At 33.9% G+C, this 18540-nt stretch overlaps 1 protein-coding gene and 1 long non-coding RNA gene across 2 annotated transcripts in view; one reads left to right on the forward strand and one right to left on the reverse strand.

The window, feature by feature from the left end:
• LOC126744723 (glucose dehydrogenase [FAD, quinone]-like) overlaps nt 1-18540 on the forward strand; it is a 67174-nt gene that overhangs the window by 42838 nt on the left and 5796 nt on the right. The window contains exon 6 of the mRNA XM_050452259.1: nt 13574-13771. Within this exon, the coding sequence (XP_050308216.1) occupies nt 13574-13771 (198 nt within the window). The remainder of the gene's footprint in view (nt 1-13573; nt 13772-18540) is intronic.
• On the reverse strand, nt 15153-18261 carry LOC126744728 (uncharacterized). Its single transcript, XR_007663298.1, has 2 exons — nt 17441-18261; nt 15153-15883 (listed from the first exon to the last, which is right to left on the reverse strand). It is a non-coding gene; the product is annotated as an uncharacterized LOC126744728 (long non-coding RNA).

The raw sequence follows: 18540 nt of genomic DNA on the forward strand, positions 1-18540 counted from the left end.
AGTTTTTAATAAATAGTCTAAAGGATCTATGGGGTGAATTAATAATTATCCACTATCGCAGATCTTCTAGTGATATTGGCTGGGTGGAATGAATTTTAGTTTTTAAGTGGCCCCATAAAATATCCAACCAGCTTAGATCCGAAAAATGTGGAGGCCTCTCAATACCTCATAAAAAAGTTTGATTCAAATACTGACGAAAAGTCAGTACATAATTAGATTGTGTTGGATTTCACTCCAGCAGCTACAGTAGTGAAATTGTAGGAGATGATAATACTGCATATGCTTTTAATTCCTATTTCATCACAATTGGAAAAATGAGCTTAAAAATAATAATTAAAAATAATAGCTTAAACCCAAAAAATAATCCAAGTAGAAACTCTATGTATTTTAATCCTATAACGCAAAATGAACTAATTCAATTAATAAGCACTCTTAAGACTAATGCAGCATCCGGGCCTAACGAAATACCTGCACTATTTTTGAAAAAGTATCATAAACACCTTAATAAACCAATTCTACATCTTGTAAATTTATTATTTGAGACTGGTGCTTTTCCCTCAATTTTCAAACATGCCACTGTAACCCCGTTGCATAATTCGGCAGATACCAAAATTATTAGTATCTTTCAAAAATCATAGAGAAATGCATGAAACATAGACTTAAAGAGTTTTTAGATAAAAAAAATATTTTTAGTCACAATTTCAATTTGGATTTAAACAAAATAAAAGTACAGAACCGCAATAATGATTAAAGAAAAGTCTTGGGAGGATGTAAAGACTGTTGCGGAGTCTTCCATGAAAAAAATCAAAACTCAGCTTGGTTTAAATTATTTAATACTAAACTCAGAAAAATCAAGCTTTTTATGCTTTTCCGTAGATTCAAGAACATCTAGCACATTAAAAGAGATCACATTACATAAAAACGACTGTGGCATAATTGAATGTTCTTGCACCTTGCAAATAAAAAGGCAGACCAAGATTAAATATTGAGGTATTATTTTGGATGAAAATCTAAAGTAGCGCCACCATGTTGAGAAAATTTCCACTCGAGTTCGGAAACTTACTTATAATGTGTATCTATGTGTATAACTGTTACTGTATAACTGTTAAATGCTCTGGTTGAATTAATTATAAACTATTGCATAACAGCATAGGGCAGAACAAGTAAGACCATCCTGAAACCTCTTATGATTACCCAAAAATATGTTCTGAAGGTAATGTTTAACAAACTAAAATTGGATATTTTATTTAGAGAAGCTAGATTGTTGCAAGTAAATCAGATTTACTTGAAAGCAGTGGTTAAGCTTCTGTGTAAGAATCCGTACTACTTGCATTTAATATCTCACAATCAGAACACTAGACAAGCTTTAAGTTCTGGTTGAATTAATTATAAACTATTGCATAACAGCATAGGGCAGAACAAGTAAGACCATCCTGAAACCTCTTATGATTACTCAAAAATAGGTTCTGAAGGTAATGTTTAACAAACTAAAATTGGATATTTTATTTAGAGAAGCTAGATTGTTGCAAGTAAATCAAATTTACTTGAAAGCAGTGGTTAAGCTTCTGTGTAAGAATCCGTACTACTTGTATTTAATATCTCACAATCAGAACACTAGACAAGCTTTAAATAAAAAGTAACTATCCCAAAGACCACAAAAACTAAATGTCAAAAAACTTTAACATATACCTCAGCAAAAATTTATTATCAACTTCACGTAGAACTTACAAATAAATAAACCCTATAAAAAATTAAACGTAGAATCCACGACTAGATATTAGATGATAACGTCACTTAGTATCATACACATAGCTAGCATGTTTTTTCCCCTTCTTTCCCCTATTTTAATTTAATTCTATTTTATTTTTTAAATCACTTTTGTTTATATATTATTTTCTTAAAAATAGCACACACAGTATTTTTAAAACACCATTGTGCATTGGGTATTCTTAGCAGTTAAGTAGTTGTTATTTTATAATATTATAATATATGAATATATTATCTGCTGAATATATTATATATTACTTATTAGGTTGGGTTGCTGGAATACTAAAATATGTACTGACCATTCTCAATCAAGTCTACTAGTGCTGTATAAGTGGTATTTTCTAATAATTTTAGATACATTTCTACTGTTAAATTAATAGTTAATTATTTCAATTGTTTTTTTCTGTTAAGACCAATACACCTAAGTTCTCACTTTTATAAAACAGAGACTGCGGATACTCTCCTCCAGTTCGTCGCTATCACTGTATTTAAAACTTGCTATGGGACTAGAAGAACGAATCATATCAGAGCGGAGGTACTTTTACGGTGGCACTTAAATGTACAATTTTAATTATAGAATAATCTTTGTACTGTACTGTTTGTAATGCACATTTAATTTTTTTCTTAAATAATATAATAGCTTTATGCAGATAGTTAGTACGAACATCTAGACCGTCATATATATAACTAAACTAGCATGAGCAGAACATTGAGAACAGGCAGAGAGTATGAGCAGACCCAGAACATAGTAACTTTGTTAAAGCTTTAACATTCAATTTTTTCAGATATTGCGTATGTTGCTTCGACTTGGGCTGGGATTTAAATAGACGTTATCCAGTGGCGAAGCGTGAACTTTTCTTTCGGGTAGACAAACAATAAAAATTGTTAATTAGAAAAAAAAAAGGATTCAATATTATTCACTTTAATGAAATAGAGAATGAAAGCGCATGAAATATTAACTCAAAGAGACAAATATGTAGTGTAATAAAAAAGAAAAAAATTATTACTACTAGCATGAAAAGATAGATAAAAATAAATACTACTTACAAAAAAACACAACTAAAATACAATTGCCAATATCAAACAGTCGTTCATAAATAACCCCTAAAATATCCACTAAAAAAATCTTTTCTATACACCCAAAAATAAAAATACTAATTATTAAATTACAATAGCACGCGCCCGCACCAAATTCCAAATGCAGATTCATCAAAGAACAAAACTGAAGATGTATAGCGGCCGACCAGATCAAGCGTGTCCATAAATAATAACCCTCAAGAGCATAATAAAATAGCTGGTCGACTTCGATAGACAAAAGCTCAAATGTCTTTCCCTCGAGTAAATTTAGGCTGAATACTGATGCGGCTGGACCTCTGTCACCTGCTTGATGCGTATATGGTTTGATTAGATGATCCAAATTTCGGAAGACAAATATCAATGTGTCTTCCTGGGGCTCGTATACATTAATTAGGTGTCAGCTCTGCATTTTTATTTTAATTGGTACGTCAGGCGGGGCGCGCCTTCGATATTATAGATAGATAGATATTATAGCCGTTTAGATACTATATAATAATAGTAAGGAGAGCGACTACATTCTGTGTTATTTTTTTTTTTAATTTGAATTCAACAATTACATGAAATAATTACATAATAAATTAATGAGAAATAACTGAATAATTTTGGGTAGACAGTGTCTACCTTGTCTACTCGTACGCTTCGCCACTGACAATAACGATAGTTGTGATTGTATCGTACCATTTACAAAAAAAGTGCACTCGTTAGAAAAACAGATTTGGTAAAAAAAATGCTATATGCTAAATTGCTCGTTCAGTCATAATTCTATATAATTCTAATCATCTATTAAAATTGCCTTCGTTAAATTCTTGTACCTATTTTATAAAAATAAAACTGGATTTTCCAATATTATGTCATGAAATCACCACTTTTAGAATATTAAAAATCTAGAATTATTAAGCAACAACTTTGTTTGAATTCAGCATGTGTACAGAGGCAAGGGACTGTTTTGTTAACAAATGTATTCATCGATTCTCTATTGTCAAGTTTACACGTATTTTTAAAACAGAAAATTTTCAGCTATATATCAACACATATAATAATGTTAATATAACTTATTGATGTTAGATTTTGGATTAAAAATAAAAAGTAGAAATAAAAATATATTATTGAAAACGGGAAAATGCCATCTTTAGAGCCAAAAAAAATTAACATTCCTATTCCTAAAACAGCTTCTAAGAGATCTGAAATGGCAACACCGTGGGCAAAAGCTAATGTCATCTTGACAAACGGCTGTGTGTTTACATTCGCCATTTGTGAAGTTCTGTGTATGTTCTTTAGTTTTTAGTTAAAAAAGAAAAAAGATTGAGTTATTTCAGTATTTTTGTGAACCGTTACGATAGTAAAAACTTGTGCTGTTTGTGCCGTACAACATAATAAGGGATAAAGGCGACTTAAGCCGATCTTTTCACAAGTAAATACCGATATTGTCATAACATCATATCAAGGCAACCATCGTCATAAACGTAGAATAAGAAAGACGAAAAGAAAGAGAAACTTATTAAAAAATCATTTTTATAAAATATTTACTTTCCATAAAAATGCTTTTTATGGAATAAGTACCTTTACTCTAATAAATATTTATCATGTAAATATTTTTGGACGACGTCACTGGTAAACATTACTTGTGTCGGTGGAATCAACAATTCGATCAAGCGGCGTTGCGATGTTGTTGCTTTTTTCTCTAATACACGTTATCTAAATTCATTTAACTATGAATGTTGACTTCTTTATAGAATATCTTATCTATTATATTTTATGAAAAAAAATGCTTTTCATATTTAACTAAAGAGGAATAGTATTGTTTTGTGCCTGTCGCAATAAGACAAATAGAAAAGACACATTTTTATGATATTATAGAGTGTGTTTTTTTGCCATTTCTACATAAGCATTTGACATCATTGCATCAGAGATGTTGCAAGCAAATAAACTGCCCATAGTTCTACGGCAATGCTAATTCTAGCCTTTCAATGTTCTAAGTCGCTACTTCTGTAGCTTCAATTACTACAGCATTTTCGATTTCACGTTTTTCGTTAGCTGAGACATTACTAACCTTGATTTCCGGAATTTTTATAATTTCAAGTTCAAAATATTTTTGCGATAGAATGATAGATTTTGATTGTTAAACAGTTGGGTAGTTCAACTGGCTCTTACGTGAAATAAGTTAATTAACTGCCCAACAATAAATATGTATAATTAATACTTTTGTAGAAGTGACAAGTTAGAAAAATTTGTGAATTTTCAATGTAGTATTCACACCTCACAAATTTTTAGTTATTTGTGCTAACTTCAATTGTGCTTTCGTCTAGCTACAGTTTGAAGGCATATGTCACTGAAATTACTCGAATCAACAAACAATTCGATAATATTTGCCGTAATATCATTTCAGAGTCACTTGTGGGGCAAGTGATTGTTACAAATATCTCAGACTATTTTGATAATTTCCTAGAGTTTAATCACAATTGTTATAGCAAAGGATCATTTACAAAAAGGAGATTCTTTACTGACACAAATATTTTTGATCTAAAGAATTCCTTCAGGATGAAATATGATATGAATTGTATTGGATAAGAGGTGTAGATAAGTTGTATAAAGGACCATACATTGCTTCATTTTTTTTAATATTTAATTCCCTGTCTGACCACTAGAGTTAGAAGTAATACCAAAAAGTGGATTAACCCAGATTATAAGAACTACTCGCAATATATAAAAGATCTCTTATGTCTGATACAGACAAGAAGCCTAATATTATATCAGCAGTATAAATAAAACTCAAAGAAAGATGTATCTTAGATAACTTTATAAATAAAAATAAAATACCTATTTCTAAAAATAAAATTTAAACTGATTCGAGCAATTTTTGAGATTTAAATCTAGAAAAAAATTAAAGGGATAATGGTGCCAATTTCAACTTGACTGGGAATAACGGTGGAAGAGTACGAAGAATAATGGTGAATTCTAGGTGCAGTGTTTATTACCCTTCTAGCACTAAGTGAAATTGTTAATTATCTTCTTAACACCAATTATTGACCTTATGGAAACCTGCCAAAAAAAAAATTCAGCTAGATTGGGTGAAATTCCTGTGATAAATCTAAAACATATAACAAAGGTCAAATAAAGACCTACAATAGCTTTATAACCAATCCTTAAGGCATTGCTTGCAGCTAAATCCGAAGAAGTCTGTCGCTATGCTATTTACTAAATACACTTTAAGACAAAACCTTCTTAGTCACACTCAGTTGCACATCAATATTGAACCAGTTTCATTTCAAAACATGAGTAGGAATCTTGGTGCATATGTTACCGGACAAACCCGATTTTAGGATAAACTAGTTTTTCCTAGGCCAAATCAGTTTATCCGAAGAGCGATAGAATGAAGTAATTTATCCTAGCCTAGACTAGTTTTTCCTGAAATAAACTAAGTATGATTAGGAAAAACTGATTTGTCCTAGTCAAAACTACTTCGGACCGCGATTTAACTAGTCGGAACTCGTTAAAAGGTAGCTGCTCCGTTTCTTTGGTTCGCAGATCATAATGATTTAGTTTGCACGTGTACGTTGACTGTTATAGGGCGATCGTATTATTGCAGAATCGTTGGGTATTGTGCGTGTGTCTTAAGCTAGACATTTTGAAATATTTTGTGTTGTTTATCGATCTAAAGTTCGAAGTGTATGTAGCTAGTTATTATGGATGAGCCTTCATCAAGTGGACACGTGGACACGTAGGTCAAAAAGAGTGGCGGGAAAAATTCTTGGTAGAGGTTTTAAGATCTGAGGATGAAAAAGGAACTCATTTTAATATTTTGACAAAGGAAAAGTATTTGGCACCTATACTACAAGTGAAAGAGATATTATTTTTATCGACACTACACCATTCTGATCGAATTGATGATTCCACGGGTGATAAACGCAAACCAGAAATTGTAACCTTTTATAATTCTACAAAAGGGGGAGTCGATGTAGTTGATGAACTCTCAGGCAACTATAATGTGTCACGTAAAAGTCGCAGGTGGTCACTAACAGTCTTTTTTTCACTATTGAATACAGCTTCAGTGAATTCCTTTGTTGTCTTTAATTCCAATACTGAAAAGTCAGTGAAACGTAAGGAATTCATAAAAAGATTCGGAAAAGATTTGCATCTTCCATATCTTAAAAATAGACAGTTAAATCCGAGGCTTCCGGTATATGTTAAAAGGAAAATTTTAGAAGTCAGAGGTGAAGGCTCTATAGCCTTTGCATGAGAGGGACGGTGAAAATCCTGGAAAGAAATTAAAAAAAAGGTAGAAGATGCTTCATTTCTAAGTAGAGTAAGGACCGCAAATCTTTTTATATATGCGTTACTTGTAATAAATTTGTTTGCTTGGAGCATTCTGTCAAAACATGTGATTCATGTTTCGATTCGAATTCATTCAATTTGTTCGAAAAGTAATTTGAATCTCGCGCGCGCGCTATTTGAATCTAGCCCCCAAAAATATTAAGTCAAGTAACATCGCTTGCCGCCTTTATATAAAGTTCAAGATAGTAGAGAAATCAAGAATTTTCAAGTGCGATGTGAGCAAGCGAGATAGCAATAAGCCCAAATTCCCGATTGCTCGCGTAGGTAGATACACGAAGCTTCCAGAGTCTTATGCGCGGTATAAAAGTCACTCTAACCGCAGCGACCGATAGTTCGGTTTTAATTTAAGTGAACTGTCAACAGAAAGAAATAAGCACAAAAGTACAAAGCGAAGTAATAAGTGCAGTTTAATAGTGTTTTGGGGAGGCAAGATTTTAACTCGACTAGCCGGTGTCATATATTTTGATTCACAAACAACGTAGATTTTCTGTTGCAGTGTTAACCCGTAAAGTGTTGTGTATAATTGAATTGTGAAATCGTAAGTAAAACTCTGTTATTAATAAGTTTTACTTTACCTATTTCATTGATTTTAATTAAATGTAGCTTTAATGTTATCTAAATATTAAAATAAAACAAATAAATTACAATTTTTTTTTCAGAATTTCTCTAACTGTAATAACTACGTCATTATTTCAGATATAAAATCTGTATTAAAATATTAAAATTTCTGAGGAATACTATTTAATCAATTATTTTGGATAAATTAAAAAAGGATGGGTAATTTAAGTAGGTACTGTAATTGTTTTTAGGTGCTGTGTTAATACGCAACATGGAGAAGCCAGGACCTAGTAAAAAACGTAAGGTTAAAGATGAAAATCAGCAGTTTCAAGAAATTTGCAATAAGAAATACTTTTTTGTATGGTCGAATAACAAAGTCGCTTGTTTAATTTGCAAGAATTCTGTTGCGATTGCAAAGGAATATAATCTAAAAAGGCACTGTGAAACACAGCATCCTTCTTTTACCAAGTGTACAGGTGAATTAAGAAAGCAAAAGATGTTGTCTTTAAAACGGGAGCTTAGTGGTCAGCAAGTTATGTTTACAAAACCCATTCAAGATTCAGAAACAGCTACAGAAGTTAGTTGAAATTTCTCCAATGATAGCAAAGCGAAGTCGCCCCTTTAATGATGGCGATTTTGTAAAAGAATGCTTAGAAATTACCACTAAGAAAATGTGTCCAGAAGCAGCAAAAAGGTTTGAGAAAATTCAACTGAATCCTATGACTAGTCAAAGACGAATTATGTCTTTGTCAGGTAATATTACGGAACAATTAATTGAAAAAACTAAGATCATTGAATTTTTTTCATTAGCACTCGACGAATCCACTGATAATAGTCCAACAGATTAACTTCTCATATTCATACAAGATGTTCATACTCAAGATTTTGAAGTCTTAGAAGAGTTATTAGGAATGTGTTCATTAAAAGGTCAAACCAAGAGGAGTTGATAAACTCAATGTACTTTTGAATGAGTGTTCAAAAACTGATTTAGACTCAAAATTATCAGGAGTTGCGACTGACGGTGCTCCTTCGATGATTGGTGTCAATTCCGGGCTAGTCACTTTGCTGAAAAAGCATCTGCAAGAAAAAAACATAAACACTGAAGATCTCATGCAGTTTCACTGCATTATACACCAAGAAGCCCTCTGTTCTAAAAAAATTGAATTTCAAAATGTCATGAAAGTGGTAGTTTCGACTGTAATTTTCATAAAATCACGAGGACTCAATCACAGACAATTCAAACAATTCCTTAATGAAATCGAAAGCGAATATGGAGATTTATTATACAGAAGTAAGGTGTCTAAATCGTGGATTGACATTAGTTTTACCTCATAACAAATCTTTTCGATGCAAGCTGACACTTTTCAGATCACAACTGAATTTTGGAAATCACAATCATTTCCCAAATTTTAAAAAAATGGCTGAAAAATTTAACAACGCTGCGATTAATTTCAGTTATGTATAAAAGCCAGATGTTTTGATTCAATCTTTTTAAAACAGATTTTGGGAGTTTAAAACGTCAGCAATCCTGGAGTCCATGAGATCCGCTAGAGTCAATGCAGTTAGAAATTATCGACATTCAAAACGACCAAGATTTATGCAACAAATTCAACGAAGGAGACTTGCTGAACTTTTACCGTTGCATTGATAAAAATATGTACAAAGAGTTGCGCTAAACAGCTGCTGGCTGAATACCTTGTAAACTGTCTTACTCTTAATGACGGTAGGATCCACTCACTGGAGGTCCCTCTTAATCCCAACATCCAGCTATCATCAAGCAGAAATCCGTCAGGCGTGGAATCAATGCAGGTTCCCAACACAGATGAAAATATTTTATTGGCCCTTCAGAGTCAAGATAGCCCCAAATTCCAAGTTTTCGTTAATGTTACTAAATGTACAATCTCTCCGTAATAAAACAGGTGAACTTTCTCTACTTTTGAATGAACTAAAGGAACCCAATATTATCCTCCTCATAGAACATTGGCTTAAAGGAACGAAATGATGTACATTAGTAACTATGTAGTGATTTCTAGCTTTTGTAGAACTGAATTATCTCATGGAGGATGTATGATCTTAGCTGGCAAAAGTTTTTTAATGGAAAGCACTTTTCAAAAGATCGATAAATTTAACCATCTTCTAAAGCAATCTGTTTTTGAATTTGCTGCATCTTTTTGTAAGGATTTAAACCTATACATTATTTGTATTTATCGGTCACCATTATCTGATAGCTCTGAATTCTGCTTATGCTTGGAAAGTCTCCTGCTTATGATCCCATGTTCATCCTCCATACTGTTGGCGGGTGATTTCAATGTGAATTATAATGAGAAATCTATTGCAACACTCTGACCCTCCGTAATTTACTCAGTTCATTTAACCTTCAAATACATGTTAGGTCTCCCACTCGCATCACACGGTTCTCGTCCAGCACCATTGACTATGTTTGCACTAATTATCCCGAACATATGGTGGATTGCACTGTTGTGAATTCTGGCATGTCGGACCACGAGGCAGTGATCTGTGAAATCAATGAAGAGAAATGCCCCAAAACTGCTGAGTGCTCCTACGGTCGAATTTTCAGCAGGCGGTACTACGACAGATTCCATGACTCGTGTGTGGCTGCTGGATGGGAAAGCGTGTTGAATTCGTCGGATCCATTGTCGTGTTCGTGTAAATTGATAAACCTCTTTGATATCTCTTTTCTCATGATGAAAATTAGCCCAAAAAAGAACAAGAAGTCATGGTTAACTAGGGGACTTAAAACTTCATGTAGAAATTTCAGATCCCTTCACACATTAAGAAAGTTCACGAATTGCCCGGCTTTTCATCAATATTTTAACTCTTATAGGTCCTTGTATCGGCGACTAATAAAAATCGCCAAAAGATCCTTCTACTCAAATTGCCTAAATAAGGCCACAAACAAGTCTAAAGAATGCTGGAAGATTGTTAATGATCAGCCGATCATACAGCAATTATTCCATGGCAGTCCCTGAATGTTCTGCTAGTCATATAAATGACTTTTTTATTGGAATTGCTGATAAAATCCATAAAGATTTGGGTTTCCCAACAACAGATCCACTTACTTATTTATCAAGCACCAGTATTCAAGGATCATTTTTCTTTATACCTACAGACTTGGTTGAGCTTAAGGAGGTATTAACTTCTATAAAAAACAAAAACTCAGCCGGGGAGGATGGCCTATCTGCCAAAATACTCCTGAACATACCGGACATCTCTCTGAGTGTCCTTGTTGAAGCTATAGATGCATCATGGGTTATGGGCACCTTTCCCGCTTGCCTAAAATCTGCTAAGGTTATCCCAATTCATAAGACGGGGAGCCTCGCTGAACCATCAAACTTTAAACCAATATCCCTTCTGTCCACACTTTCAAAGATTATTAAAAAATTGGTTAAAAAACGTGTGATGTCTTATTTAAAATCAAAGATTATTCTTAGTGGTTCTCAGTTTGGCTTTCAAGAAAATAAAAACACAAATGACGCAATGTTTAACTTTATGAGTGATGTCTACTGTCAGATGTGGAGTGATGTCTACTGTCAGATCAGGTGGTGGAGTTTCCGCTGCTGTGTTTTGTGACTTGTCGAAAGCCTTCGACTGCGTCAGTCACGAGGTTCTACTGCGAAAGCTCTTCCACTATGGTTTTAGGGGCTTGGCGGCGAGTTGGTTTTGTTCATATCTAAAGGGTCGTCGTCAGAGTGTGTGTGTGGGGTCGGAGTATTCTGAATATCAATCTGTTGCCTGGGGAGTACCTCAGGGGTCGGTACTAGGACCAATACTTTTTTTTCTATATATTAATGACCTCATCCGACTTAATATCCAGGGAAAATTCACGCTCTTTGCTGACGATACTACCGTTTTCTGGCATGGGTATGATACCGACTCTTTGAGAATAGCCATGTTGGCTGATCTTCAACTTATATATGAGTGGTTCAGGGCAAATTTAATATCATTAAATCCAGAGAAGACCAAACTAATTTGTTTTACAAATAACCGTAGTCTTGATAATATTCTTATTACTAACTGCCCTGTCCTGCCTTATTCTAACAATAGGTTTTTGGGTCTGGTGATTGACAAGGAACTTAAATTCATTTCATGGATTGGGAGAGCCGTGTACTTTTCCCTGATTGAGTCCCATCTCAGGTATGGTGTCTGCTTTTGGGGTAGTGCAAGCAACTATCTTCTACAGATGTTCTTTGTTCTACAGAAACGTGCTGTGCGTTATATATGCGGGATATCACCTAGGGAATCATGCCGACCATATTTTATCAGGGAGGGCATTCTTACAATCTACTGCCTATACATACAGGAGGTGGCATGCCTTATTTTCTCCCATCAATACAGGTTTGTCCTACAGAATCCACGATATGTCACCCGTCAGCGGAATAATTTGCGGCTTCCCATTCCAACATCTGCCTTGGTAAAGAGATCAATTTTTTATGAAGGTATAAAAATCTTTAACCACCTACCAGAGGACATCAAATTTAAGTTTCTCTTGAGGAGATTTCTGAGTGGTCGAGCTTATTATTCTGTGGCTAAATATTTCAACGACAATCAGATTTTAATTAATTAAGGGAGACCTAGCTCTTTTCCTAACCTGTTTGTTTAAAATGTTTTTCTTTTTTTTATCCCTAAATGTTGAACTGTACTTAGTTAAGAAAAGTTAGATATAGTTGATTTAATTAATTCAAAAAAAAAAATGTAAATTTTAACTGTTTAACTTTGATTCGTCATTGTAACTTGTATTTTTAAATATAATTTTAACCTTGTAACTCTGTCTCTTTAGGATTAGGTGAAGCTTTGTTTATAACAATATTTTATTCAAACATTAAAGCATATTTGAATTTTAATTTGAATTTGAATAAACGCTCTGAAATGTGCCAGCTTATTTGGTTCTACCTATATTAGTGAACAAACTTTTTTATAATAATAAAACAAAAAATCGAAACCACCTTGTAAATGAAAGTTTGGAATCAGTTTTACGTGTTGCTACAAGTACATTTGAGCCAAATGTAAAAAAGATTGTAAGCACTATGCAGTGCCACGCTTCAAATTCAAATTCTTTTTCAATTTTCATAAATTATTATCAATTCTTTATTGTCTTTATTTACCTGTACTTCTGGCGACCAGCCCGCCATTAGTTCATGATTTGCTCGAGTGGCCCCTGGTCTTAATAAGTCTGTGCAACCATGGTTTAGAACAGTAGGTATTAGACTTTTTGTATTTTAGCACAGAATAAACTATTTTTTGGACAGTTATATTATTTCTTTGCTTATACTTCATCGTACCGATTGTGAAACATAAGTCAACCGTCGCGTCGGGTTATATGTATATGTGAATATATGAAGTAAATAAATAAATAGAATATTTAAGTATTCACTGCCGAGGGTTTCTGTTATTTTATAAATGAAATCAGGCATAATTTATCAAAAAAATGGGTTTTTTCCTTACTGATGCTTGCGGCCGCCGATTGAATGACAGGTGATAGAAGCAATGTAAAACTCAGAGCTTATAATCTAGGTAAAAAAATAAAGCGTCACTCGACCCCTCTTTCCATTTAAGATTTTGGGGATAACTCTCACCCTCGCTTGAGGGTTTCCGTTCAGAGGGTGAAACTGGCAAAAAACTGTTTTCCCTAAAATCAAAAATCAAGAGGTCCGAGTGCTTTTTCGCAAATAAAAACATTGGGGTGCTCAAAGTCTGCTCTGTTTTGTTTCCAAATGGCTATTTTTAAGCAAAAGGTTTTCTTTTCTGAAATTCAAATATCCCATGTATACAGAATCCAAAAATGATATTCATAATTAATATTTTACTGTTTAAATATTAGATACGTGGGGCTGCATACGACTAATCCTTTAGACCCGCCTAAAATGGTTGCCAATTACTTAACCGAGGCAGACGACGTAAAAGTTTTAGTGGCAGGAATTCGAGTCATCCAGCGTCTCGCGAACTCGTCTATTATGCAACAGAAATATGGAATGACTATAGATTATGAAGAATATGGAAATTGTGCCGCTCAGTATGGGTAAGTTAGCGCTATACACGCTTTAAAATTTCATAAGCTACATTTTGTAATATAAAATAAATGAGCGAGGCTCGTTCTGGGACAGGTTTATAGTTTCTTTTAAGGCGGTTTTAGGGAATATTACACACAATGCTTAATTGAAAGTTATTGCAAAATGTATTAATTGTGACTGGTAATCTACTAATAATATTATGGCGTTTTCTATAGACACGTTGATTATAGAAATTAATTCCAGCTAGTAAATAGGATATTGTGATCGGTATTAATTATCTTTATAGGGTTATAAAATTAGTAGGTTTCTATTTTCATCCTTTTGATGCATGAGATGTGGAGAAATGATTAGAAAAAATGTTTTTTTAAAGTGGTTCGGCGATGCAATATATATCAAGATATAAATAAGCCTTATCGCGATATACATTACTGTAAATAATTCTACAATATTGTTTCCAAGAATATGCGGTTAAAATAAGAGAGTTTGACTGTTCGATCATCTGCTTACAGCAAGAACTGGTATTTTATTTGGATAATAATAAGGTGTTTTAATTTGACTGTGGAGATTATATGACTTTTATTTATTCTAACTATTGAAGTAGCATTTGTTACAGGATTAAGTACGCTTTAGACGGGATCTGGAGAATCCTAACTTTTATTCACTTGGTTGAGATATTTAAGAACGACCCTGTTATCAATATTTGTTTTAAAACTTCATAACGTACGAGACTACTGACTGAGACACCCACCATAATTACAATTGCCTTCGATTTTTAATGGAATTCAATATTATCAATGTTATCACCGCTTTAATTCTTTGATATCGTTTACAATATGCTATGCATAGAGAAGATTTCACGACAATTGAATTGGTCAACCGGTTTACTAAGTGGGCTTTCACACCAAAGTAGCATGCGACTGCTTGGAAGCAAGAAGCACGTCGCAACTAGCATCTTTCACGTTTAGCTTCACACCGAAGCCGTAAATTGCGACTTATCTTCAGTTCTGTGTTGGAAGTGTACAATAACAAAACCATATTGAAAATGTCGTTGGAAGAAGACAATGTTGTGTTAATTGCTGCTATAATTGCAAGAAGAAAAAGAAGGAAAAAAAGAAGAAAAGTTTGGATTCATCCGTATTTACGTGATAATGTTGACACGCATAGCACTTATATTGTATCTCAGCAGCTACAATTACATCCTCAAAAATTTCAAAACTTCTACAGGATGGAACAAACAACATTCAAGAAGCTTGTTGATCTAATGAAACCATCAATGCAGTTACAGGATACAAATTACCGAAGAGCTATCACTGTGGAGGAAAGACTTCTTATATTTTTGAGGTAGGTAGGTAATAAACCAGTTAATGCATGAAAATAAACCACAAGACAATTTGCTAAAACATGTTTTCATTATACATATACTTAAAAAACTTATATATCACTAAATCGCTACTGCGTCAATGATTGATCATTTTGGTTAGGTGTATTAGCGTCATAAGCAGGCTGATTATGTGATGTGGAGTTACCTTCGTTGATGAGCATACCTCCAAATTAATCCGGAGTGAATGTGCCAACAGGAATGTTATTATACATATGGGACGTATGCGCCGTGTTTGATGCTGAAAGATCAGAAGAATACATTAAAACAGCATTAGCCTGCCTGTCATTCGTAGACAAAGAAGCGCTCGCTGATGTTGATGTATTCTTTTCTTGCAACATATTGCCTAATGTCTGTCACTACTTTGAATCTTCGTTTCTGAGATGCATTTAAAATACCCATATCCGGAAAAATGCTTTAAAAAAAATGTAGGTCAGAGTTTTCAGGTTGTGGCGCGCTTATTTGAGAAAGATAATTAATGACAGCATGCTCCATTTCATCGTCTGGTGGTATTGCAGAAGTTTTTCTTTTTGTAGATGGTGTACTTAAAAAAGAATTTCCATCTTGCAAACTTGCCTCCGAATGAGGTCTTGATTTGGTGAATGGTAATACGAATTGCATAACGTCCCATAAGTAATACGGCTTTTTTGATTTAGCTGAATCTCCACTTTTTCCAGCACGCTGTTTCACGTATCTCGTGAGGCTACCTCGAAGTGTTTTCCATTTTTTTTGCATTCAGATGCTAAAACAAAACGTATGTCAATAAATTAGTGAAGTCCGCATCTTATAATTTATTTCAGTTAATACTATTAATGTAATTAATACTGATTATGATTTTGGTTTATCAAATATTTTATTTGCTTCATTTTCAGGTTTCTCGCAACTGGTATGACATTTACAGCGCTTCACTTTGAATTTTATCGAGGAATTTAAACAATAAGTAGCATTATTGCGGATATTGCTGAACAATTATGGATAGTTCTCCAACCTACAGTGGAGCAATGGAAAGAGATTTCTGTCACATATTATGACCTATGGAATATGCCAAATTGCATGGGATCTTTAGACGGCAAACACATAAGAATAAAGTACCCTAAAAAATCAGGTTCATCATATTATAATTACAAAGGCTAATTTTCAATAGTTTTAATGGCAAGTGCGAACGCAGATGGCATATTCACTTTTGTGAGTGTTGGTGACTACGGTAGAAATAGCGATGGTCGTGTGATTAAATATTCCGGTTTTTTTCGCGCTCTGGCAGAAAACAAATTGAACATTCCACCTCCTACTGCCTTACCGAATGATGAGAATAATTCAGCGTTTCCTATGTTCTTTATATTAGATGAAGCATTTCCGTTCAAAAAATATTATGCGACCTTACCCCAGAAAAACCCTAACCAACTCCAAAAGAATATGTAACCACAGACTTTCGAGAGCTAGGAAAAGTGTTGAATGTGCATTTGATATGCTGGTTTCAAAATTTAGAATTTTTGAAACACAATTAACTGTAAACCAGATAAAGTTACTCATATTGTCAAAGCTGCTTGTATTTTGCATAATTATGTTCGCAAGCACGATGGCAGGTTTTTGCATGTCAACAACGAACAAGATGTTGATGCTGCTCACAATGCATTGCCGAGTTTACAACAAGAGCTTCACGGACGTCAACCAACAGCGGCAAGCAGTTTATGAGATAGGCTATGCGCATACTTTGTAAAACCTGAAAATGCACTACCGTGGCAAAACAATATTTGTATATAAATACTAATTAAATATGTATGTGTTGATTATAAATAAATGTGTTTAAACTCCGTCGTATCGATTTAGAACTTCGGTTTTAAACTCTCCGGCAGATACTTCATATTTACTTCATATACTAAACACTAACGTGAACAACTCTTCCAGAAAAAAAGTAAATAAAAAATAAATCAAATTCGAAGTGCACTTAAATGAATTCAATTTATTTTGGTGTTGAAAACTTTTTTAAAATTACGCACGCCCATTTTTCGCCGACTATCAGCCGAGATTTCAGTTTTTTGTTGTTCAAGTGACTTCGTATAGACTTTACGAGTTATATTGAAAAAGTAAAAAAAGAATAAACTTGCCCGTAAAAAAATATTTCCCAGCTACTTGATTCCAAGCTTTATCTGGCTCGCTTCTGTTGTCATATGCTTTTAATGCGTGGTCATAAAGACACTGATAGGTTTCTACAGTTTGAACAAACGATATACTGAATTTTTCATCGTCTGGTAAACGTTTTGTGCACGACGTTATGAGACAATATACAAATAATACCTACCTCAATCACCAAATGGCTATAAACAACGTGTGGGCAGCAAGGGAACACGCAGCCGCGTAGCATATTATACGACCTGTCGTATACTCACGTCGCACGCCGCACGTTGCCACGTAGCATTTTTGCGACGCTACTTCGGTGTGAAACCGTTCATAAAATGTATAGGTTTTAGATAAGTAGCATGCTTCTTGCTTCCAAGCAGCAAGTCGCACGTCGCATGCTACTTTGGTGTGAAAGCCCACTAAAGCGGACGCTAGTGACGCCGCGTGTCGGATTATTCCGATTTGTCCCGTATTTGTATTTTCTACTAGGCACTCTATGGTTTACTGATTCGTGATCTATGTATGAGTTTTGGTTGGGCCCATACAATATCTCTCTCATATATACAACTCTCGAAGGTTAAGCTTTTCTCTTACTATCCAGTTGCTGCTGTATTAATGGCCTTGCTGCTAGGCAATCGCCAGATCCAGTTAGCTACTATTGTTTTTATGAAATTGATTTGTATTGTTTGAGGTTGTTCCCTATTTCTATATACTTGTATTCGCGTCAAAACTATCTTTATCCATCGGTCATCATTTGCTCTGACTGTATGGCCAGCTAAGTTCCACTTTATAAGCCCCATTCTATTCCAGTCGACGTTTTTACATGCATACAACACAGCTCCAAATAACTTTGAAGAAATTGTGTCTTGTTGAGGTTAAGTACAAAGGAATTCTAAGGGCTTAAATTTAGGAATTTGGGAATAATATACACACCTCTCTTAAATGATATATTAAAAGAAACCTACTACTAACTTTTTTGTATGCAGCCTGTTACTATCTTAAACTTCTTTTGTGATATATTATGTTGTAAAATAAGGGCTATGAGGTACCTAAAATAGGGATCTATACAGACAAATACTTAAATCATAGTACCACATATTTAACCTTATCAGGTATACATACCACTTATTTATCTTGACAAAATTAAATATTTAACAGATAAAGTTTAAAAACTTTCCTTTCTCGGCGTGATTCAGCAGAAAAAGAATAAATAAAATTAAGTCATCTATCATGTCAGTTATGAACCATAGAACACGTCAAATGCTGGAGATGCAACAAGGT

Source organism: Anthonomus grandis, chromosome 14 (assembly GCF_022605725.1).
Source record: "Anthonomus grandis grandis chromosome 14, icAntGran1.3, whole genome shotgun sequence".
Lineage (NCBI taxonomy): Eukaryota > Metazoa > Arthropoda > Insecta > Coleoptera > Curculionidae > Anthonomus > Anthonomus grandis.